Source organism: Puntigrus tetrazona, chromosome 10 (genome assembly GCF_018831695.1).
Source record: "Puntigrus tetrazona isolate hp1 chromosome 10, ASM1883169v1, whole genome shotgun sequence".
In the NCBI taxonomy this organism is placed as follows: Eukaryota; Metazoa; Chordata; class Actinopteri; order Cypriniformes; family Cyprinidae; genus Puntigrus; species Puntigrus tetrazona.
This window is the reverse complement of record NC_056708.1, coordinates 12678761-12702916: the sequence shown is the minus strand read 5'-3', so window position 1 is coordinate 12702916 and position 24156 is coordinate 12678761. Positions and strand designations below refer to the sequence as shown.

The 24156-nt window shown below is 37.1% G+C and overlaps 1 protein-coding gene across 3 annotated transcripts in view; it reads left to right on the top strand.

Moving 5' to 3' along the window:
* The window catches only part of uvrag (UV radiation resistance associated gene), a 90428-nt gene extending 66501 nt beyond the window's left edge, over positions 1–23927 (top strand). The window contains exons 14-15 of one of the 3 annotated variants that reach the window (XM_043250581.1): positions 12992–13083; positions 23410–23927. In XM_043250581.1, the coding sequence (XP_043106516.1) occupies positions 12992–13083; position 23410 (93 nt within the window). In that variant the 3' untranslated portion in view covers positions 23411–23927. Of the gene's footprint in view, positions 1–12991; positions 13084–13895; positions 17563–20329; positions 23181–23409 lie in introns of those variants that run through there. The other 2 variants (XM_043250579.1, XM_043250580.1) reach the window with 2 other exon arrangements.
* The last annotated feature ends 229 nt before the right edge of the window (positions 23928–24156 follow it).

Sequence of the window (24156 nt, the reverse complement as noted above, 5' to 3'; positions counted from 1 at the left end):
GTGATCTCCATCTAAGGTATTGCACAAACGGGAATTGTGGATGCTTATCTAAAGCTCCCGCTTTTGTTCACGTATAACTGGCTCTTGTTTTTGCACTTTTCGTTTCACAAAAGAAAAATAAATTGTTTTATCTTTTAAGATTACACCATACTTTAGCTGGACACATCCTGGGAGTGTTTTCTTTTTTGAAATCGCAGATTCTTGACACAAAAGGCTTTGGAAGAGATAAGTCTTCATTGCTCACTGGTGCTTGCCGGCGTCTCCTAGCATCTGTGGGTTTGTTTGGGTATGTATATGTGGATGGATATTCAATAGTTGCATAGAAATGCTAAACGGGCTGCTGTTTTTCCTTCTCAAAATATTTGGTTTGATATTTGTTCCCGTTTTTTAATTTTCTTTTTTTTTTAAGCTGTGATACAGGAGCTCTTGGTCGAGTGTTGTTCTTTCGGGAGGCATAATGTGGACTTTGTGCTGCGGCTTTTCTGAAGCAGACCACAATCTCCTGCCTCGGATACTTCAGGGTATCAATGTTGGCTTATCTCACTGTTGGCTCAGTTCTCGAAAGTCTGCAAATGCTTGAAAAATATGGCCCATTTCTTATAGTACTATATATATCCAGACACACAGTCAGCTACAGCAGGGTGCAAAAGTCTCAAAATGCTTCTGTATAGTATTTATCTAAATTAATAACATTTTTCTCCTAAGGTGTGACACAGCAAAAATATATATATATAAAAAAAAACACAAATAAGAGGAGGGAGAAAATGTATATTCATTCTTAGTTACAAATGGCATTAGAGGCATTTTTCACACCATAGGACATAAACGTCAATTATACAAATCTAATAACTTTTCCAAAGACAGGAAACAGGAAAGCTAAACCATTCTTTCCTGGTTTTTTAACGTAATTGTATTTTATTTATTGATCTATTTTTATTGTGGTTGGTTTCAGACTTTAGTTGATATTTTGGTGATATTTATGTATATAAATCTAATAATTACTCTTTTTAGATTTTAAAACATTTACTATTTGTAAATGATTTAGTTTTTTTTTTCTTTAGGTTTTTATACCTAAACTAATTACCTTTTAATAATATACTTTTCATGTGCAATTAAATGCAATTTTTCCGTGACCCAGATTCACTTACAGTACTGCTGATTTTTGTGTATTTAATATAATAACCAAAGACCACCCAGCATTAGAAAAAAAACAGTGATTAGAAAAACAATCAAGAAAGGGCCTTATACAGCTTCATACAGTGTGTGTTTGCTTTGTCTGTGAGGAGGCACAGACTGACATACCTGCGTTGAGCGATTTCTCTTTGAGCCACACGCCAGAAATACTGTTCAGGAACGCATAGGCTGGTGTTAAACTCCGAAAAGGCAAAAAAACAGATCTTTCATCGTCTCAAAACAGGAGGTTGTCAGCACCCTTTTGCCTGAACTGCAATTACAATGATAAAACTTGCTGTCTCACTATCATTGGTGTAAAATGCCTTGAAATTTCCGGTTTGAAGTGTTTACTGCAGAAATTCCCTCATCTTGGATTTGGAACGGCCTCATTCAGGAGTCTCTTGGCTTTGATGGATCCTTTGTCTATTGTTTTTAGCTTATATTAACTGTTTGTCTTGGCAACCGCTCATAACATCACCATAAATTATGTCATAGTGCAGCAGGGCTTCATTTCAACATCAGATTAATTGATTCTCGTATATCCTTACAACCCCTTTAATAATACTCAAGAACCTCTTCATTGACACCAGAAATGTTTATTTTACCTCTTATTACACCAAAGAATGAGGAGGTGTTGTCACCAAGAGAGATGGACAGGAATGCACACCATTCAGAGATCGAGCACTAACCTTTGACCTTTGCTGAGAGGCTTTTACGCAATCCTCCGTCATAAAGTCCCTCAATTAAAGCAGAATAAGAAGGGAGAGTGCAAATGAATGGGAGAATGGAGGCTTTATTGCAATAAGCAGTGATTGTGTTCGGCTTGGAGCAGGTTGGGCATCTTACAGCGTTTTTTTTTTCCCTCCCCGTGCCCTTTATGGAGACAATCCTCTGTCCTAGAATAACAGGCCCAATAAAGAAACCCTCAACCAGTTCTATTCCAAATTACAAAGCCTGATTATGACCGCGCCAGACTTTTTGGCTGAAATGAAAATGTTTTAATGGCTTTATTTGGCTGTTACACCTAAACGAGTGGTTTTCGTTCTCTGTGGGTTTCCGGAATTAATCCATCTTTCCATATTGGGTTATAAAAGTCGAACCCGGTAAAGGGAAAAGGCTCTGTCCCGTTAATTCCCTTTTTGACCAGATTGTAAATACAGTAATATAGTAAGAAATGCCATGTAGACCGTTTAAGAAATGTGTTCTGTACACACGTAGGCCCCACTTGATGGGATGAATGGCTGTCTTTGTTTGTCACTACAGTGTTAACAGGTTACTCTGACCCCTTAGAGTGCAGTGTTGGTTTAGAGTTACCCCACCTTGGGTTAACACGGGCTGGTGTTACTCCATTCATTCATGTTTATGACTCCAATGATGGCTCTGGGACCCTTCAGAGGGCAACTGCTCTGACAGGTGTCAGTGCACCCCATGAGGTCATCGAAAGTGTTTTTACTCTATTAGGATTTATATACATTCACAACAGAAACTCAAGACCTGACCAGACCGATTACAGGACTTGTGTCGTAGCGATGAGTGAAGATATTGATCTCAGCAGATAGAAAAACGGATAACTTTATTGCGAAAAGCAAATAATGATGAATTATAAACCTTGAGACTTTTTTTATTTGTAAGTGCCGTTTTCATAGAGTAACTAACAAAATATAAGCCTAATCTAAAAACACATAATTTGACGCAATACTATAATTATTCTAAGTTAAAAGTTTAAAGGAACAAATTCATAATGTTGGCTGTGTATAATGTTCCTTATAACTTCCAGTCATTTTCTCTACATGTGCGATTAATATGCCACATGCCTATAATATTACAACGCTTAGATTATAGCTTTGCCATTATGTTTTGTGACTCACCACTTAGATATTCTCTTATAATGTTATAAGGCCAATTATTAAACACCCAAAATCTTTTCAAGAGCACCTAATAGATAGGCACTCTTTCCCTGGCTTTTGGTATCAACTCCATAAAACACCATAAAATAACCAATAATATTATAATCAATGATATTGCCAGGCTGCCAGCCAAAAATAATTCATTGTTCCATTGTTGTTAGAGTTATAGACAAAAATATTGTGCTAGCCACTATAACAGATTTTTAGCATTTGTGGTCCTGATAATTTTTATATATATATATATATATATATATATATATATATATATATATATATATATATATATATATATATATATATAAAAAGTTGATTTTCAGTATTAATTTGTCATGATTGATATTAGTTTTTATAATAGCTTAATATTTTATGCGTTGAACTGTATTTTAAGTATTACATTCTCTGATCTCTTGAAATGTAGCCCATTTTTAATTTATATTTGTTAATTGATCCCAATTAGCTTGTACTGAAAAAAATGCTCATATTAATCAGAAGTTCCCTTTCAGTCAAACTCTTCATTGCTAGTCTCGTAACTTAAAAATGTAAATCAGTGTCTGAGACCGTACGCTGTTGAGTTGTATGGTTGTAGATGCCCAGTCCATGACATCACATGAAGAAAGGCACAGGTTCCAGACATCTACACCCTTAAACTCACGTGAGGAGATCACCTGGCAAAACCTTTATCGGACAACCATTTATTGTGTTATCGTATGAAAGAACGTAAAGTATGCACACATCTGAATCTGAAGCATGTCAGTCTAATTATAGTCCTGTTATTCAGCAGCATTTATTTGTGTGTGTGTGTGTGTGTGTGTGTGTGTGTGTGTGTGTGTGTGTGTGTGTCTCTCACGAGAGCCTAGAAACACAGCGGGCCCTTGTTACCGGTGGTCTCCAAATTAAATTTCCCATTTGTCTCAGTAAGCCTTTCCCGTAATTATGTAAATATGTTGTCTCTGTAACGTGTCCATATGATACTCAATAAAGTGTAAGGTTGAGTAACACAAGAGCTGGAAATGTTTTGAATTAAGCTTGTTGGCATCTGGCTAAATCTGAGCGGTACGTATAACCACACCTGCGTTTTATTATTATGGGATTGGACAGAAAGAAAGGAAGAACTGAGGAAGGAAAATAAGTATTGGTAGAGAGGAAACGAAGTAGAAGAAAGTGTTACGGAGGGCTTGAGAAGTAAGGGTCAAGGACTGTGAAACCTGAGGTGACATTAAGGGCTTTTGTCTCCTTCCTTTAAACTGTATCCTTTTTCCTCGGCTCTCAAATCTTGTGGTGTGAAATGGCATGAGCTTATTTGTCAATCAAGAAAACGCATTTCGGTGTAATCGCTCTAAATCCAATATTAAGTCCTTGTTAAAATGTTCTGTTCTCATATTTGCCGACCTTTATAACGGCTGTCAACAGTGTCGAGGAAACTAGGCTTAAAGATTGCAACACTTGTTAAAGCATGAAATTAAGACGATTGGGCATTGTGTTGACTGACCGACTGTATTTAACTTTAATGTTTATATAAATATTTATTAATGTTTATATATGTTCCATTGCATTGTATATGTAGGTCAAAGGTTTTAACCATAAAAATAAGTTAAATACTACTTTAGATTGTTGTTGCCCTTAAAAAAAAAAAGTTTTTGGTTTCATTTAATTGCAATTTTGTTTTTGTTTATCTGGGGCATTTACCCACTAACACGCAGTCTTGTTATGACACATTAGAAAATGCATTAATTTCACCCTAAAAACGAATTGGTTATCATTTAAAATTTAAAAAAATTTTCATATGTACAAGTCAGAATAAGCATGTTTTTGAATTTTCACAGATACTGTGTTTCACTGAATGAAAATGTAACAACCAAACATGTTTCAACCAAATTCAAACTTTTTTTTGAACCTTACTTACTTTTAATGTGCTTTCTATGGTCATAGAAAATAATTTTTGTGAATCTCTTTTGATGCGAACATCTTAACGTCTTTGACCCATATTTTGTAAAGCATTTTAATGTGGTTTGTATACAGCTCATTTTCTTTCTGAATTGTATTACATCTATATGCTTTTTTTTGTGTATGTATCGTTTTGCAATTGTAATATTATCCACATGCTAATCTGATCTGTGAGATTTCAATTGGCTTAAAAACTGGCGAGATATCTAGATGGAGAATAGCTTAGAGGCATCTTCATGGCCACACTCCATTGAGAGTTTTCATGGCTAATTTTGTTAGCGTTGCAGCCAGAGCGCCTAGCATGTGTTTTCAAGCAGTCGTTGTGGTTTACATAAACTTGCTTCATTTTGTATTGGAGACTTCAGCTGCACTGTGAAGCAAAAACTTTGTGTTAAACAAGTGTCCAAGCCTGAAAGTCCATTCAGAATTGTTGCTTAGACTTTTGCTGATGGCTTGGGTGTTTTGTTGCATATTTAAACTTCCATGTATCGTTTCAAGAGCACTTTGAGTTTCTTTTGATGTTTCAAAACAAGAACCTTGCCCCAACGAGGCCAAGACCTCAAACATCTCCAGGTTGTATTTACCTTCATATCCTAAGAACATGTATTTGGCGTGTGCATTAACCCCAATAGCTAAAATATGCATATCTTTCTTCTGAATAACCTGAACAATATGGTGTCTTTCTGTTTTCCCTAACATTTTACACAAACATGTTCCCGAGTAGGCCTTGGAGAAATGAGGACTCTGGCAAAAGCGAGTAAGAATCCAGAGTAACCCAGATAATTATGAGTTATATTAAGGCTTATCAGTACAACATGTAGACCAGTACCACATTTGAACTATTAGCTGAATTATACGGGCCTTGTGCCAACTTAATGAAGGCCTGTCTCTTCCAAAACTTCCTAAAATTCAGGGTTGGAGTGGGTATAAGTGGTCAGAGCCAAGGCCTTTCTAAAATATTCTCCCTCATCTATTAATTTTCAAGCAATGGCCTTGGAAGTGTTCAAAATGCTTTCTCTAAACCACCATTTTATGGACTTCTCCTCACCTTGTTTCTCAAACAAATATAAAAGTGGACATTATACCTTACATATGATATGAGAACAGGAAGTTAGATCATGAGCAAAAACTTAATTGAGAACATTCAAAAATTGTTCATTCATCACAGCCTTTAAGCGATTTTTACGTGTCTTTATTTGAGTCTACGCCCATAGTTTGGTCCTGGCCTCTCTGTATCTCTGACCTGGGAGAGGAACATAAGGATAGCACCTGTGCCGGCCCCTTATAAGCAGACTAATAGAGGGCCATCCGGGGCCCCTGATTACCATCCCTTGGGGGGGCAAGATCTCGGCCAACCAGCAAAACCTTTTCTCATTTTTATTTTTTTACGAAACAGGGCAAGAAGGGAATGTCATCAGCTATACATAAAGGATTTGGTTTATATTGTAATTCACTGCAATAGCGCACTGCGTGGGTCTGAATCTCAGGAATCTGAGTTACTGCTTGGCCACTTAAGTTAGAAAAAATACTCAACTGATGAAAAGTTATGGGCTTGCAAATTTCCGACCCTCCCAAGCATCTGCTTCAATGAGTTGTCAAGAGATTCTAGCCTCCCCTTTGCATTGAACTGTTGTGACTTTTTTGATGACAAAACCCTCATCAACACGACCTCTGATGGAACAAAGAGGCTTCATTTGGGACGCAGTTTTCATATCCTGCGTCAATTCTAATTTTCCTCAAAATTAAGACCCTCTTTACGCCGTTTGTATAGAAGTAAATTATCCATGGCAAAAGTGGGAAAAAAATAACATGATGACAGGGAAGGAAATGGAAAAAAAAAAAAATGTAATGCATGTGATGGAACACACATACTGCTTGGATTCCAGCTATTAAATTTCTGTTAAATCTTATACACACTGGAATGTAAAAGTCCATCTTTAGAATTCTTGTTTTTATTATTGTTTTCTTTATTTAAATATTATATTATATGAATACATATTATTTCCATAATATTTTTAAATATTATTTTGCATTTATTTTATATATTGTTTTGAATAATATATTATTTTGGTTTTATTCTGTAATATAATAAACTTTGCTTTTAATTTTATTTACATTTTATATAAAGTTTACTTTTATGTAATTTTTGAGATATTTTACACTAATTGCATCTTTCATAACATTGTTTTATTTTATTTTATTTAGTTTGCATGATGCATATAGAATGACTTCAGTCTCCATTTAATGTAATGTAAAATTTAAACAAAAAAATCTAACTCGGAAAATATAACTTTCCACCATATTAACATTCTATAGCGCCACATTTGCATGCTATTAAATTTGACCCGTACAGTATGTTAGAAATGTTGAAGTCGTGGCCTGACTCTTTCCAGAGCTTCTTGTGTTTCTGGAACACCAAGAACCGTTCTTTTGCTGTGGTATCCCGTGCACCTTTTCAAACCTGCAGTTGGGAAAACCACCTGTCTTTTATCCACAACCAATCTGGACATTTCATTTATGTGGCTGTTCTCAACCATAGAAGAAATTCAAGAACGTTGCTTGAGTCGAGTCTGGAGAGTGTGCGGTAGGACTCTGTAGCACCTGGGTCAAGATGGAGACACCGCAGGCGAGAGTTCTTATATCCCTTTCATTCGTACACGGCATGCATCTGCAACTTTTTTTTGTCAAATACCACCATCGAGAACCAGCAGAAGAGCAAACGACAGCCTCAAAAGAAACTAGGCCTGAATACCATTCACTTTCCAAAAGTGAATCCATGTTATTCAGTAGCTTTCACATAGCCCTGCACTGCTATATTGCTTACCGAAATCCTCACCAAGGTTTTAAATCACATCAGATACCTCCGTTGTTACATCAACAACACATTATTCACCCACAATTCTCTTTGCTCTGCGTCTGTCAACACCCGCTTTGATTTAGAGCTGTCTGCGGCGCGAAAAAGAAACCGAATCTACTGTCGTGTTGGGTTGGTCTCTCTCTTCTTTCGCACATTTCCAAATCTCCGTTTGTGAGAACCCCGTGCCACCCGCTGCTCTGTTTGTTGCTTCAACTTGTCAGCAGGTCAGACTGTCGCTTTTAATTAAGACCGACGTGCCGATCCGCATGCCTCCAAGTTCCCCGAGACGTTCCTACTGTCTTCGCCGATGGTGCCTTTTCAGTGGGCTGGATATTTATTTGTTTGTCCTTGAGCTTGGGGAGCGAGAAAGGGCAGTTGTTTGCTTAAAAAATACTTTATGTCCAGGTTTATACGATAATCTATCCCAGCACTCTTTGCCAAAAGCAATTCACAAACGCTGCAGCTCAAGCTACGGCGTAATGCAAAGCACACAGGGGAAAGAGGAGCGCGCATACCTCCGTCCCGCAGCACGCCAGCGAGGGGCTCATGGGCCAGATGTGCGCGGCTCTTAAACACATGTAGCAAAAATTGTAAGGATGAACAAAGGCAGTAATGAAATCAAATGTGCATGCCAAATGCCTTTGACTTGCAAGATTGCAGGAGCAGATTTCTTCCCATAATGCATTGCTTTTGTAGGGGCAGCCTGCCTCAGGGAGTGGGCGGGTGATTATTAATGACTACTAGTTGAATTATTGACATGCTACTTGAGGTTTTACGGTGTAAGACATATCTTGCCTTTTGTCTGTTTATATGCTCGTAAATGCGTGAATAAAAAGAGATTTTGTTTACGTGATATGAGAAGGGTTGGCGTGCAGATGGAGGAGGCACTCACAATGGTACTCTAGAACACACACGCTGACGCAACCCTACAGTCGAAACAATTGTGATTGTGCCCCTTTCGATTCAATGATGTCATCATTCCGCTCTTCATTGAGCTTCCTATCAAGTTTCAGATCAGCACCCTTGGCTGCATTTCAGTTCTCAGTTTTGGAAGAGTTACAATCCTTGAATGAGTACACGCACAAATGCTCTGTTACAAAACTAGTGTGCTGCCTACGGAGGCGGTATGTTAAGGCATCACGGGCCCCGTTCCCAATGCATAAACTAATTGTGTTATTTTCTTTTGGCTGTATACGAAAGCAGCGCTGCATATATCTTTCACCGAAAATTTGATTTAATAATGCATTTCGACAAGCTTAGTGAAATAAATCCAAGATGGCAGACGAAGTGAGAGAAATATAGATTATGAAATATAAATATTTCCTACCATTTAAAGGTTTGGAGTCAGCAAGATTTTTTTTCAATGCTCTTAATGGAACTTGTTTATTCTTGCCCATTTTCATATGATCAAGAAAATAGAGCGAAATATTATTATAATCTAAAATAAATGTTTTCTGTGTAAATGCGTTTTAAAGTGTAATTTATTCCTGTGATGGCAAAGCTGACTTTTCAGCAGCCATTACTTCATTTTTCAGTGTCACATGATCCTTCAGAAATGATTCTAATATGAGGATGCTCAAGAAACCTTTTTTTTTATTGTTATTAATGTTGAAAACAGTTGGGCTGCTGTATATTTCTTGTGGAAAGTAATACATTTTTTTGCAAGATTCTTTAATGAATCGAAAGTTCACAAGAAGCATTTATTTTCAAAATAAATTCATAACATTATAACATCTTTATTCTTACTTTTAATTTAATTTAAGAAAAGGCAATAAAATTGCAATTGACCCCAGACTTTTGAAAAGTAATGTAAATGTAATCTTTATTTACTATAGCTTTGTTACAAAAACCTAGTGCACATTATGCTGCCTACTAAGGGAACATTATAACCGGAATTTTCATTCCACACAAATAGCGCTTTTAATTAAAGCTTTAATCGAGACTCAACACAACCAATTATAGTTTTATTTTCGCATTTTGCTAAATGGTATGACATGCTAATAACATAAAAGCACATATTACTCACATAGTAACTATTGGGGAAAATAATACATTTTTATTTATACAAAACAAGCTTTTTTTATTTTGAGCAAATATTTCCATTCCGCATATCAGAGCTTGTGCATTGCGTTCTGGAAACGCCGTTTGTTTGGATATACTAGCTGTGTTAATATTCCTCAAAGACGATGTCTGCATGCAAAGCTAGCATTTTTCAGGTTTTGGAACAGGCCAATAGACTCCTCATCAGGGAATCTCATCAGACAAACTGATAATGATCGTCGTCTTCACCACAAAGCAAAAGCCACGTTTCCCAGCATTAGAGAAGGATCGTAAAAACATTCACGCGGAGTCACCGCTTTACAACGGGGTCGGATTGGATTGTGTGTTTGGCTGTTCAACCATGTCCGTCCTACTTCATTTTCAGTTTCACTTTTCTGGAAACTCTCACTGACTTTTGGTTTTAATCTAATCAGTATCTTTGTCAGAGAAACACTGAGCAAATATGGTTTTAGGCAGTCGTCCAGGCATAAGTGGTACACCCCGTTCTGATTCTAATACGGAATGCTGTTGCTGTTGGCACATACTTCCAAAGTCCTTTTTCCTTTTGGTCCACATACGGATCCCAGCACATGGTCATCTGGTCAAAGCCAGAGGTGTACTTTTATCCATGAATGAATAAGGCTGTTAGTTTTGTGTGGAATTGACCATGTCATCACCAGTGGAAATTTGGAGCAATGCCCTCCATAAAGAAACAAAAGGTAGATCCCAAGGGTCCTTTATTGAAAAGAAACTACACATACTCTCAGTGATGTCAAACTGCTCTAGGGGGGCAAACCGAAATAGCACAGTGAATACAAAGACTTGGGTATCAAAATGATGTTATACTGCAAGCTAACACTACAGTATATAAACATTGTGTTGGTTCCATATCAGATCATTTTGAAATCTTTTTTGATTAATACCAGATATGTACCTTTTGATATTTTATTTGGCTTCCCCAATTTTTACTTTTTAATGACTGTTGATTTGTTAACTTTAGTCATTTTTGTCATAATGTGCATTAGGTTACTTATAGCATTTAGTTTAGTTTCAAGACTTTTTTTCTTTTTTTTATTCAACCATTAGCATTAGAATTTAGGAATGTAAAGATTAAAAGACAGATTTGCTAACAGCTTGCGCCAATGCAAACCGTCTTTTAGCGTATTTACTAAAGATGTGAAGAATTAGTAAAGAAAAGTTGTTGACAGTTATTTATTTAGTTTTTTATGTGGTCAATGACTAAATGAGATGTAAAAGTCTCTTTTTCTAACATTAAAATTTTTTTTTTCATATTTTAAAAATTTAAGAATCTCTATAAAATGAATTTAAATGAAATATAGTTTTATTTATTTATATATTTATTATTATATTTTTATTATTATATTTCCCAAAATGAACAGACACAAACATTTCATTTTGTCTACTTTAAAACGTATTCGGTTTATGTGAGTTCGGATCAAAGAAATTAATGTGCTTTGAGTAGCAGTGTCCAATTTTTGTTAAATATAGTTTTACAAGTGAACTAAAGAATAAAAATAAACAGATTTTTTTTTTAGCAGAGCAGTAGTGATCCACCTAAAGGAAATGGCTTTTGCTCCATTTTCTCATTAGTTATCGCATACTCCATTTTCCAAAGTATGTCCGTCTCTCATTTTCTCTCTCCCCTCGTATCTCTATTGAATTCTTGGCCTGTAGGAGTGTCATCGTGGCAGCAGTATCAGTTGTAATTGAAATCACATGCGGATCATGTGTCACTGTGGTGTTATTATGATTGATCAGGTTTTATGAAGACATACGGAGGGTGCTGCCATACAGCCAGATAAACCAGATGTTTGTCAGGGAGTGTCCTTGATACATTAGTTCCCTTTGAGACCTCATGCACTTGCTTTTCTTTGAAAATAAATACGCTGTTATTGTTATATTTCACCTCCAAACCTAAAGGGGGCGCTGAGTTTTTCTGAGAATACCAAAACTTTTTTTGGATTTTCAATCTAAACATAAACTGAAGACACTTTTGTCATTGACATGGCTCAGAAAGAAATCATGCTTCATGAGGAGACCAAGAGAAAGTCTTTGCTTTTTGAGAAAAGTTGTGTGTGCATGTTTTTCATTCATTCCAGATGTGTGCCATTTCTCTCACACTTCCTTTTTCTTATCTCTGTCTTATTCCCCTCCCACATCCCATCTCCATCTGTACATACACACATGCTGTATTATTGTAGGTGTGTGTTGGTGTTAACATGTCAGAGAGCATTGATGGCCAATGTATTAGACTGAACAATTGTACAAGAGGGGGAAATAAAACGTTCAAGCTTGTTGGGTCTTCGATCACGTAGATCAGTCTCATATTTTCTTTGACACAACCTCCCCCTGTCTCGTTTTCCCATTCTGTCAATGTGTCTTTTTGGAAGCTATCTCTCCATCTCATTGTTTTCCCCTATAAAAAAAGTCTAAAGCAGTAGAAATAGGTGTTGTGGTATTTTTTTTTACTCAGGCCAGTGGTTTATGAGGCTATAAATGTTTGAGATTGTCATGTGAGGATAACTCCACTTTTTATGGGCATCTATCTGGTCTACCGTAGTATCATGTAACCAGACCGTAAAACAACTGCCAGTTAGACTGGACTCTGAAATCATCATTATATTTTATTATATATTGTTATATCATATTATATTATAATATATTTTAGTTGATAATTTTTCTTTAGTTGATCAGAATGTCTGGATGTCAAAGGTTTGGGACTGCATTAACTCTTCAAAAATATATATATATTTTTTTACCTGCTCCAATCTTTATTAAATATTAATTTGAAACTTAAGGTGTTCCATGAGCTGGTAAATGTCTCCTGTCAGTGGTTCTGCCATAAGCAGACTAAATAACTTAAACATCTGCAGATGGAAAACCTATACATGGTGTATGTGTGCACGCACCTGTGGTTAATGAATTAACCTGCTGCACTAGCTGATGGCAAGATGCCCAGATGATGCCATATAGTGATCATATACTCATCGTTCAGAAAGGTGATGATGTTTGTAACAAATACATTGCCTCTGTTTTTGTATTTCTACAGTTGCGGTATCAGCATGGGCTCTCCACCCCAGATCTGCGTCAGACTTTACCCAACCTGAAGAACTTCTTAGAGCATGGGCTACTTGTACGATGGTGAGTTTTAACATTCTTATTGGTGTATAGCATGGACATAAGTGATACCTCAAACTGTGATCAGAGTTATTGTTTTGTGTGGTGGGGTGATAAACGTAAAAAAAAAAAAATGTATAGGCTTACTCTGAATGAAGAACCCGAGTCATGTCTCAGAATCAAAGATGTATTTTTTGTTTTATTTTGATTTTGTTCTTCATAAAATCCATTCACAAAATCTATTAATTGTCATATTTACTTTTTATAATTACATTCTATTTATATTTCCATTTTTATCAAATGCAGAAAGTCATAATGTGTTCATATTTGTATATTTAATAAATTCATATTTAGAAATAATAACTATATATTTACACGTGTGTAAAAGTCTTAGTCATATTTACAGTATGATTATATTCTCACTGTTAAATCATTGTAGCATTATTTTAGAGACTAACAGATGTATAAACAGTCGCTTTTTCTAAATCTGGTGTCTATTGATATACACTATAATAAAGAACTTTAGTAATCTAGCCAACTTTTGAGAGCATCAAAATTTTCACATCACTGATGGCAAAAAATTCCCAGTTGTATCCCATGGCAGTCAGAAACATACTGCTAAAGAAAGCCTGCTTTTGATCTTTCCTGCTCTTTTTTGGTTCAGCGATAGGCAAGCCATCTATCTGAATGTTAATTTAATAATCTGTGTTTTGAAAGGAAAGAGGCCAGCGTAAGTAAAACTCTTCAGCGTCCCCCCAGTAATGTTTAATGGATTGTGGAAATGCTTAAGATGGAACAGATGAAAGTGTGACCTTTTGACCTCTTGAACCATACAGAGTGGCAGGAAGTAAAGGAGGAAGTGGAAGTCCGGCAAACCGGCGGTTGCACTGCATGGCTAAATGGACCCGGAGGGCGGTCGTGTTGACTCGACGGTACACTTAGAACCGTGAAAGAGCAGTTTCCGCCTCCCCCGGGGAGAGAGGGACCGTATACACAAACACAAAACTGTAGAACATTCCTTTCAACCTCTTCCTCATACAGCGCCACAGCCGTAAACGATAACTTACAGCACCCTCCTAGAGTCAAGTTACTGTACATAGAGTGGGCGTCTTCTAGCATTAATAGGAGGTCTAGACTCGTTCTCCAGAGCAGGAAGCAACTCTCTGGATCCAGAGCTGAAATGTGAAATATAGAGTAAATGGATTCTTTTATTTTCCGTTTGTTGCAGACTGCTTTTATTACTCTTGCATTCACTTCCTCTCCTACACTCCCTCCTCTCTTAGTTTAGATAATGTTTCCAGGGCAGAGGCCAGAGATGTGAATTATCGGCGCATAAAAATCTGCATTAGGGCAGCTGCAGGAGTTCCTTAGAGGGGAAAAGAAGGGACGGGAAAACCAGAGAAAGCACATGAAGAAGTGGTAACGCTGCACAGGTGTACCATGGAAACCTGTGCTGTCATAGTGCAGATCCAGTGGAGAGTATGTTGGGAAAATATGGAGATTTATTTTGCCCTTCTTCTTTAATCCCAACGGACGTTCATATTGAAAAGGGAGATGGCAGAGTTTTCGAGACCGGCTTAATGAAATGGTTTGATCTGTTCAAATTTGTTTTAAGAGTTGACAGGGTCTGAACACACACAGCTTCGCCATCTGCTTTGGGTGTTCAGGAGTTTTGCATGTCTTACAACCAAATTTCTGAACAGGGGTTATTAATGTTTGATCGTTTAGCAGAACCGTTGGCTCAGACCGCTGGACTCAGCATGTGTTTCAGCTCGATTTACTGACTGGACGATAAAGTAAAGAACTTTTTTCATGGGAAAACTACCTGGTTCCAAGTTCTTTAGAATTGTTTCAAGAATACACGGATTGAATCGCCAAGTCATTATTTCCATTACATCATTATTGGTCATCACAGAGACTACCAACCATTTTTGGCATATTTATTTGATTGTAAGTTGTGTGAAAAAAAAAAAAAGGTTTGAATTGTCTATCTGGTTGTCAATCCTTTAGTCTACTGGCCTTTTAAGATCTTATGTAGGAACTTAATGCTGCCTTCCAAATTGGAAAGCTGACATTCCCAACTTTATATTTAGAATTAATTAGTTAAACTCTGTTTGAAGTTGGACTCAATTTTTTTCAACTAGAAATTTTAGATAATGATTACAAGAAACAAAATGCATCAAATACTCGAAGTTCCCACAATCCCAGAACTTAGCAAAATTTTGCAGATAGAATTTAAAACATGTTAAATAATGCACTTTTGTTAGACGTGCAGTTTGGTTTTAATATTAACAATAATGATTTGCTTTCTTTTACACCACCTTTAAAGCAAAAATGGTTAGAAATCTGAAATATAAATAAGAAATCCCAAACACAACTTGGATAGAAAGCAGCAGTGCAACATATTGACTGAATTGTACTTCTGTTTCTATGAATATTGTGTTTGTTTGTTACAAAGCCCATGCAGAATCTGTGGAGCTGGCGTGTTGTGCGCTGAATTTGCGGGGGGGTGGGGGAAAGTACTATAGAACTTTTGTAAATGACAGACGTTTCAAATCTGTTAAGCTTTCAGTGGTTGTTGTGATTAAAATGTTAACATGGCAGAGGCCTGTCGAACAAACTTATTCTGCTTATCTCACATCTCTGAGCCTTTCACCATCCTGTTGCTTTTTCCCATTCAAACACTGATCGGCAGTTATATTCATTCTTCGCTGCCTTCATCTGGAGCCATAATCACTCTCATGCATTCTGGCGGTTTCCTCTCCGCGTCAGTCCAGTTGGAGCAGGAACAGTCTGAGATGCCAAATGTGGAAGAAGAGCAAAATCGTGAGAGAAAAAGTCACAGTTTAGAGCAGTGGATGGAGTCTAAGAAGAAACAGAGAGTGAAGATGGTGAAAGGCAGACAGGGGGGTGCAAGACATGGTGCCGCTGTGTTAATGATGTGTCCTGCCGAGTTCAAACCGAAACATTCTCTTATTTATGGCACAGGACTCTGGCAGCGTTTTAGAGGACCTGTAGCCCCACCGTGGAGCTCTTGAGAGCGGGTAAAGACTTGGAAGTGAAGGGACTGATGAGACTCAACACCACAGGATGGAAGCTCTAGGGTGGGGTTGGAAGTTCTAAAGAATCCCTTGGAACACCTGGTGAAAGTGCAAAACCAGCAAACCATAAATCTTCATTTTTAATGTTTTTTATTTAAGCATTTCAAATTTCCAATTTTTTTCACTGACTTTATTTAAATCTAAACCCACCCAAGTTTAGCCTATGGCCCTGGCACAGACTCCCAAGATCCACCCATCTACAGTAAATTCTGTAACTTGCCACCATATTTGGAAAGATTCAGGTGGATTCTTTTCCATCTCTTTGGAAACATGAATCATCAGGCAACTATTTTATTGTACATCTTTTCAACAAGCTTTTGCTAATCCAGTATATAAATGGCTGTCAAATAGCTTGAAGGAAGGTCTGATTAATAACAAACAATGTTTTTGGATGTCCACCCATATAGTAATCCTTTAATCCTGGGTACACTTTGATATAAAGGTCCTTTCGATGTTAAAGTACCTTCTCTTATGCCAGTTCAATGTGCTAAGACAACTGCAAGTGAGCCGTTCTTGGTTGGTTTCTTTAAAACCTGTAAACACAGAGAAACACAGGTGTCCCAAATGCAGCATAAATTATTTGCTAAGTACATGCTGAAATGCATATATTTTATACTGTATGTACTGTATTGAATCAGAGCGAGAACCTTTTGGAACTGTCTGGGTAGATTTGCACAGTGGGATAAAGCTGTCTCTGTGGATAACATACTGATAGGTGTTTGTACTCACATCTGGTGGAACGTTCCTCTAAAATTCCATCAGCGTTCCTCAAATGTTCCTTTATTCTTGACACAGTCATCCCATCAAAAAAAAAAAAACGATGGCGACTTTGGCCTTATTTGCCACTTACCCTTAAGTGCCGGAAACAGTTCCATGTGTGATCATTCTTCTCATTGTACATTTTTATGAAGGTCGTAAGTGGGACGTAAACAGTTTGAGGCTTTGAAGCATTATTGCTGGTGCGTATCCAGAACGGGAATACAGGAAACAATTTGTCATCCCCATAAACAATGCATTTTTATGTCAATAGGTAAATTAGCACACAGGCATTTTTGCGAACGCAGGCCAGCCCTTCGATAATCTGAAAAAGATGCTTCTCTCAGTTTCTTGGATCCAAAAACAACAGCGGAAAATGTCATATTTCATTTTCTTAGCCATATCCTCAAACGAACTAGGGAATGCATGCTCAGCTCACTTGCAGCATAAATGGTATAACTTGCAAATGTAAATTCTATTAATCAAAATTACTTTTTTTATTTATTTTTTTAAATTTATTATGACAGGACAGATCAGAACTGACAGGAAGCAAAGTGGAAGAGAGACAGAAGATGAGATCAGGAAAGGTCCTAAAGTTAGGATTCGAATTTGGGACGCCCGTAGCGCGCAATTTAATTTATAATAAGTTTGTTTACACAATTTACACAATATATTTGTTTACAGAATATATGTGTACTGTGTATATTTATTGTGTATAGAAATACTCACATGCATGTATATAATAAGAAAAAAATGTTTTTAGAGTGTATTTATAAAAATATAAATGATACAAATATAAAGATATACATGTAAATATTTTCAAAATATAATTTATGCGTGTAAATATACACATTATAAATATACACACATTATGTAAACAAAAACTTATTTTGGATGCGATTTATTTGTGAATTAATCATTTGACAGAACTATTATATATATATATATATATATATATATATATATATATATATATATATATATATATATATATATATATATATATGTGTGTATATGTATTTGTTAGTACGCCATTATGCAAACATATTTTTAGGGCTGTTAATATGTTTAAGTATATCTATGTCCGTAGGAGAGGTGTAAGGTCTTAAGCAAACATTATTCAAACTATCTTTACCGCCATCCTGCATTTATTTTTGCTTTTCGCTCAACCGTGGAGAATTTGTGGTTTCCCGAATTCCTCCTGGGTAGTTTGTGTCTGTTTCTTGTTCCAGAGTCCGTTTCACAAGATACACACCTCTGCCGCCGTTATTCTTCCGCAGCCCCTCCGGTTCACTCTCCCGGACCACCACCACCACCCATCCCCACACAGGACGTCCCGAGATACTTTCCCTCTCCCTGCCAATGCTCTTTTAGGGGAGGGGTGGGGACAGCCTAATTGGCCCATATTAAAAGCCAAGTTTAAGTCCAACAGAGAAAATGTGCTGCATGAAAAATATTATGACGGTTCTGGGAGATCAGTCTGGCATGCTTGAGCGCAAATAGCCCCCTCTTCTTCTCTCCCGACTCCTTTGCACAAGCTTGCTTGAGCCGTGCGCCATCTTCCAGCACACACTGGCCCCTTGCTCTTGATTAAGGGCTGCGGTTTGACACATGTTTAGAGGAACTCATTTATAAGGGGAAGCACAGTGTAACAAATAGCCTCCTGTTCCAAACAAAAAATGCTTTATTTTTCCCTGCTAGGGGTATGACGTCTAAACACTTGGCTAGATGGAGCCCATATGTTTTACATATCTACATAACACTTGCATAAGTTGGTGTATAGACTATTTTAGGGCCGATAATGCATTTTAAAATAACTTCTTTTTTTATCCGCAATCATGCAGTACAAAAAAGGATATTAGTCTGAGAGATGGGAGTACGAGGACTCGTTTCTACAATCAGAGGTCGCCATTAGTCAACCAAAAACGACACTATTTTGAACGCCACCCTAATGCTTTACAGATACATCTGACTGCTGTTTTGAAATGGTATGGTTTTGCTCACAGTAACATTTCATTTGGAACGTCTCTCCCAATTTCACATCTGAAAACTGGATCTAATTACGTGCCGAACGGTCTGAGCGCAAGAAGAATCATTTGGGAAATCGAATATACAATACACGCCACGCTATGGCCAACCATTAGATGTTTGTTTTCAGTGAACTGATGAGGAATTTGGGAGCATGTTTCTTTGCTTATTCTCGGTAATGAAATTCATCGCTGCGGTCGGACAGCATTAAAGCTGCTATGTAGCAATGCAGCCTGTCCAGACACACAGGAATTAAACGGCATATCTCTTTACCACACATACTGTATGGCTTTGAGTGGATATACTCAGTGCTGTGTTGAAGGCACAAAAACATATGGACCATAGCTTATATTGTGTACTCTGTATACCATTTACTAATACAAAAAAAAAAAAAATGCTATGTTGTTGACACCCTAACTCATTACAGTATGTTACATGTTTCACGTCTCAGAAATAAAGCTGTTTTTTAACATTTTAAATCCAATTTTATTTAAAAAGTATCAAAATCTTTTTGCTGTCCAATCAAATAATGAGTAAAAGCAGATGTTTAGAATTGTGGCTTACACTCATTTATTATACTTACCTGCATTTATTTCTTTGTTGTTTTTTTTTGTGAAAATATTGTGAAATATTATTACAATTTAAAATATCTGCTTTCCATATTAATGTTTTTTTTTACAAAATGTAATTTATCTCTGTAATGCAAAGCTGAATTTCTAGCATCATTACATTATTCTTCAGAAATCAACTATGCTGATTTGCTTAGGAAACATTTCTTATTTATACATATTTATACATAACTTTTTATCACTGGAATTTCTTTTTTTTTAAATAAAAAACAGGTATTTAATAGGTATTTATGTCTTTACTGTAAATTAATACATTCATTGCATCCTAGTTACAATAAACTAATAATTTTTTTTTTCTCAATGTTGAATTTTAAGTGGAATGTTAATTTGAGGGTTTTTTTCTCAATATAAGATAACCTGACTCTTTTTGCAGGGTTTGCAGCTTGTTTCAGCTTTCCGTGAAAGCTCCTGTTGAAGGATGACGAATCCTATACAATTGTTTTACTTTCTAGACGTCATATTTCAGATGATGTATGTAGTCCAACAGCTGTGTGTGTTTTAAGGGGGTGCAAGTGTATTTGTTTGAGTGCGTGTGTGAGGTTGAGGATCAGAGACCCTGGCTGAGCTCTCCCAGGCTCTGGTTGTGTGTAAATGAATTATGAGATGATCCATCAGCAACAAAGAGCTCCACTGACATCAGCATCTTCACACTCTCCAATTTCTTTCCCATCCCTTGACTTCTTGCTCTCCCGATTCTAAGCGAGGTGATTGAAAATCATAACCATGTGCCTCTTTTTTTTGTTTTTTCTCTTCCAGCGACAGGCACCATGTCTCCATGTCCATCCCTGTCCCTCTAAAGTCTCATCTCAGCATTTCCACAGCTTCTGAAGTGGGCTTTCCGGCCCTCTCCAGCTCCCCCGAACAGGACGTCCGGAAGCGGACTGGTTCGGATGCGGATAAGCAAAAATACCAAACCCCTCCGCCTAGTTACAACACGGCCATGACTCAACCTGATCCCATGATGACCCCAGAAGTCCCATCAGCGCCGTCTACAGAGATAGTGAGCATTGAAGTAGGTAAGACTGTGGATACACATGGGGATGGAGAAACCGTGTCTGAGGCACATACGGAGAAGCCTCTGGAAATACCTACGGACATAGCCAGTACATTACCGCCTGCCTCCGTCCCTCAGCACCCAGGAGCCATGAACGGCTCGGCCGTACCCAGCGAGGGTATAGGTTTGGGAGTTGCAGGCGCAGCCGAACTGTGCTGCTCTGTGGAGCAGGCTGAGGAAATAATGGGCACTGAAGCCACAGGGCTGGGATTGGGCCTGGGATTAGGGTTGGGATTGGGAGGCGGCGCTAGACTGGATGATTATCCGTGTATCCCCGTGGAGCACGCGGTTGCGGTCGAATGCGATGAACAGGTTTTGGGAGAATTTGATGCCGCTGGGATCGAAGAGGTCTCGCGGCGCATCTATGCACTAGAAAACATGTCAAGCTTCCGACGGCCTCGGAAGAACTTCGAAAAATGACTGGGATATGAGACGTGGGCCTGGAGAAACGGATCGGAGAGTGACTGGTGTCCAAGTTGGTCGGTGACATGAGGCTGAGCCTGTGTAATATTTCACCCTGACTGCAACGAGTATAGACATTACATAAAGAAATATATTATAATTAATATTGTCATAATAATTATTAATATTATTAGGAAAAGTCTGGAATATTGACCAATTTGCACTTCTCAAAGCATTTCTATAATCCTTTAAAGTGAAATAAAGAGAATGTTTGGTTGAAATGCTTGCTGGACGTCTTTGAGTGTTTGGATGTGTAGTCCTAATGGAATATTCCACTTAAAAATGAACATTTTGTTATTTAATCTCAAATCTGTCCAAACCTGTATGACTTTCATTCTTCTGTGGAACACAACAAAAGATATATAGAACTGGTCCATGCAATAAAAGGATCCATCCAGTGCTGTATTGAGGATGTGAAAATCACCATTTGTGTGATTCATTTGATAATTTTTAAATTATGACAGCCATAAATATTAGTTTTATAATTTTACATGAAATAATCATTATTTTTTTTATTTTTCGTGTATTGTAACAGTAGTAAATTAGGTTTTTTTTCCCAGTTGAATTTTTATAATATAAACAAATATTTAAATAATAATAGTATACAAATATTATCATTAATTAAATTATTTATTGATGTTGAATGGGTTTGATCAAAACCATGTAAAGGTGACAACAGATTTATTTTTTTTCATTAAGTAAAAAAATAAATAAAGTAAAGCTGTTAAGTTTTTTTTTATTTGTTCATTTAGTTTTTTTTTATCCTCCTCGATTTTTATTGGATGAACAAAAATGACACTTTTCTTCTGTGTTTTCCATAAGAAAGAAAGTCACACAGGTTTGGAGCCACATGATGATGGGAAATTACACTATTTTCATTTCTGGGTGAACTAGTCAGTATTACAGCGGGAGCTCTGGTGTGCCCGGACCAACCTGAGAGCAAAGTCCGATATATAGCAGGCTCTGTGCCAGGAAGAAAGGCAGAAAGGGCGAGGAATGTCTGTGTACCAATGACACCCTTTCTCATGCTGCACAGCTGAGTCCTTCATCCAGAGGATGGAAAACATGCGCACACACTTAATGCAAACGCCATTTTTTTTCCAGCCTGACCATTGTGAGAACTTGCATTCTCTCTGATTTATTCACCCAGAATTATAAACCCTGACAGCTGTGCTTCACAGTTTGATACTGTGTCAACACTGGATGCGAGCTGCGCGTCACCACGTAACAAAACTCAATAGCTCCTATTATATGCAACAAAGCTGTCTACACTTGAAGGGTTCATTACTTCATATTGTTGATGGCCCGATTCTATTTTTGCACCCAGTTTTAATTTGTTTTTCCTCAAGATACAACTTTTTGAGTGTTGTGCAGACACTCCAGCGCTGTTTTTCCCATTTGTATAAAATACTGTTATGTAACCGATCATCTATTGATTGCAATGAATTTACATTGACATTTAAGTGAATTCTACCGATACCAATAAAAAAAATCTTACGGCATACAAAATGAAATTTTATACAAATGTGAAAATGTGCAATATCAGTCACTTCCAGTGCGAACAACAGGCATGAGAAGGCTTTAACGTAATCTTTGCTTGGTCTTTATTCCAAAATGTACTTTTTCCTTGAAGGTCCTTTAATGTCAATGAACTTTCCCGCTGTGTACAGTTATTCAGATATCAGAAAAACCAAAACGCAAATTCTTTTTTCTTCGTTCCTTTTTATATGTCGTCTAACAACAATATTCATCCGCGTTCAGAAGCCTTTCCTAAGCAGTATTCAGCACTTATACGCAAGACTCAGATCCTCTTCCATAAGAATCACATCATGAATGTATTAATCAGTTTTAAGAAAACACCACAGTGTTGTCAGGAAGGACTAGTAATGGTTGACTTGCACATCATTTTCTCCTGGCCTGAAACTCTTGTTTGATTTCCTGTCTATTGTTGATTTTTCTTGAATGACTGTTGATACATGTTATATTTAAAGCGAATACAAAGAAATGTTTCCATAAATTGCTGTGATGCTGTACATATACTTTTGTATGAAGGGTGTTTTATTATTAAAGACCACAGTTTAATGATACAAATGAGCAGTTTGTTTGTCTTTTAATCTTGTCTTGTGTTTTAATAATTAAGATTGATATTTTGAGAGCCTTAGAAATACTATACCAATTGATTGGATTAAATTACATTTTAATTAACTTTAACTGGTGTTTTGTTTTTTTTTTTTTTCTCCATTCCGCTTTTTTTCTATAAGTGATGTATTATGTGTAACTCTTTGACAGATATAATTGTTTGGTTCTGTTGTTCTCACAGAGTGCTGCCACTTAAACAAATCGCTCTGCCGGAGACGCCTCATAACCACAGATAAACAACGGTCTGTCTCAGAAGACAGAGGAGCTGTGGAGTGAAGACTCTTTCGGTCTTTGAGAGCCGTCACTGTCTTTCTGGACAGCTAATCCACTGCAGGTGTGAGGAATTCTGGGATTGAAGGCAGATCCAGCAGTTGGCTTAACTGGAAAATCACGTCACCCCATCTTAGACACAGCAGAGAAGCAGGTGACGGCGCTGCTATGGCAACAGAATTGCTGGAATGTGTGAATGTGTCTGATGTAGTATTATGGGATGGGGAGACTGCATTCGAAAACTTGGTGAACTTTTCGTGCTGTCATAACAGTGTCACTGATTTGACGCAGCTGAGACTGACAGTCTGCTTTGATTTTTTTACGAACGGTTACAGTTATGCTTGATGTTGATATATTTTTGTATGTTTTTCATGCTGTATACGTTATAGATTTTTGATAAAATACAACTTTTGGTGGCACTTCTTTTTAACGTCCAGTTCTCACTATTAACAAACGGTTTACTGCGACTTTTGCCTCAATAAACTCCTAATTTGCTATTTATCACATTACTTATATGAATAGTTAGCTAGCTAGTTATTAAGTTTAGGTATTGGGTATAGATTAGTGATGCTTTATACTAATAAACAGCCACTATGTTAATAATAAGCTGCTAGGTAATAGCGAGAGCTACTACAAAACACAAAATCTGAATACTAAA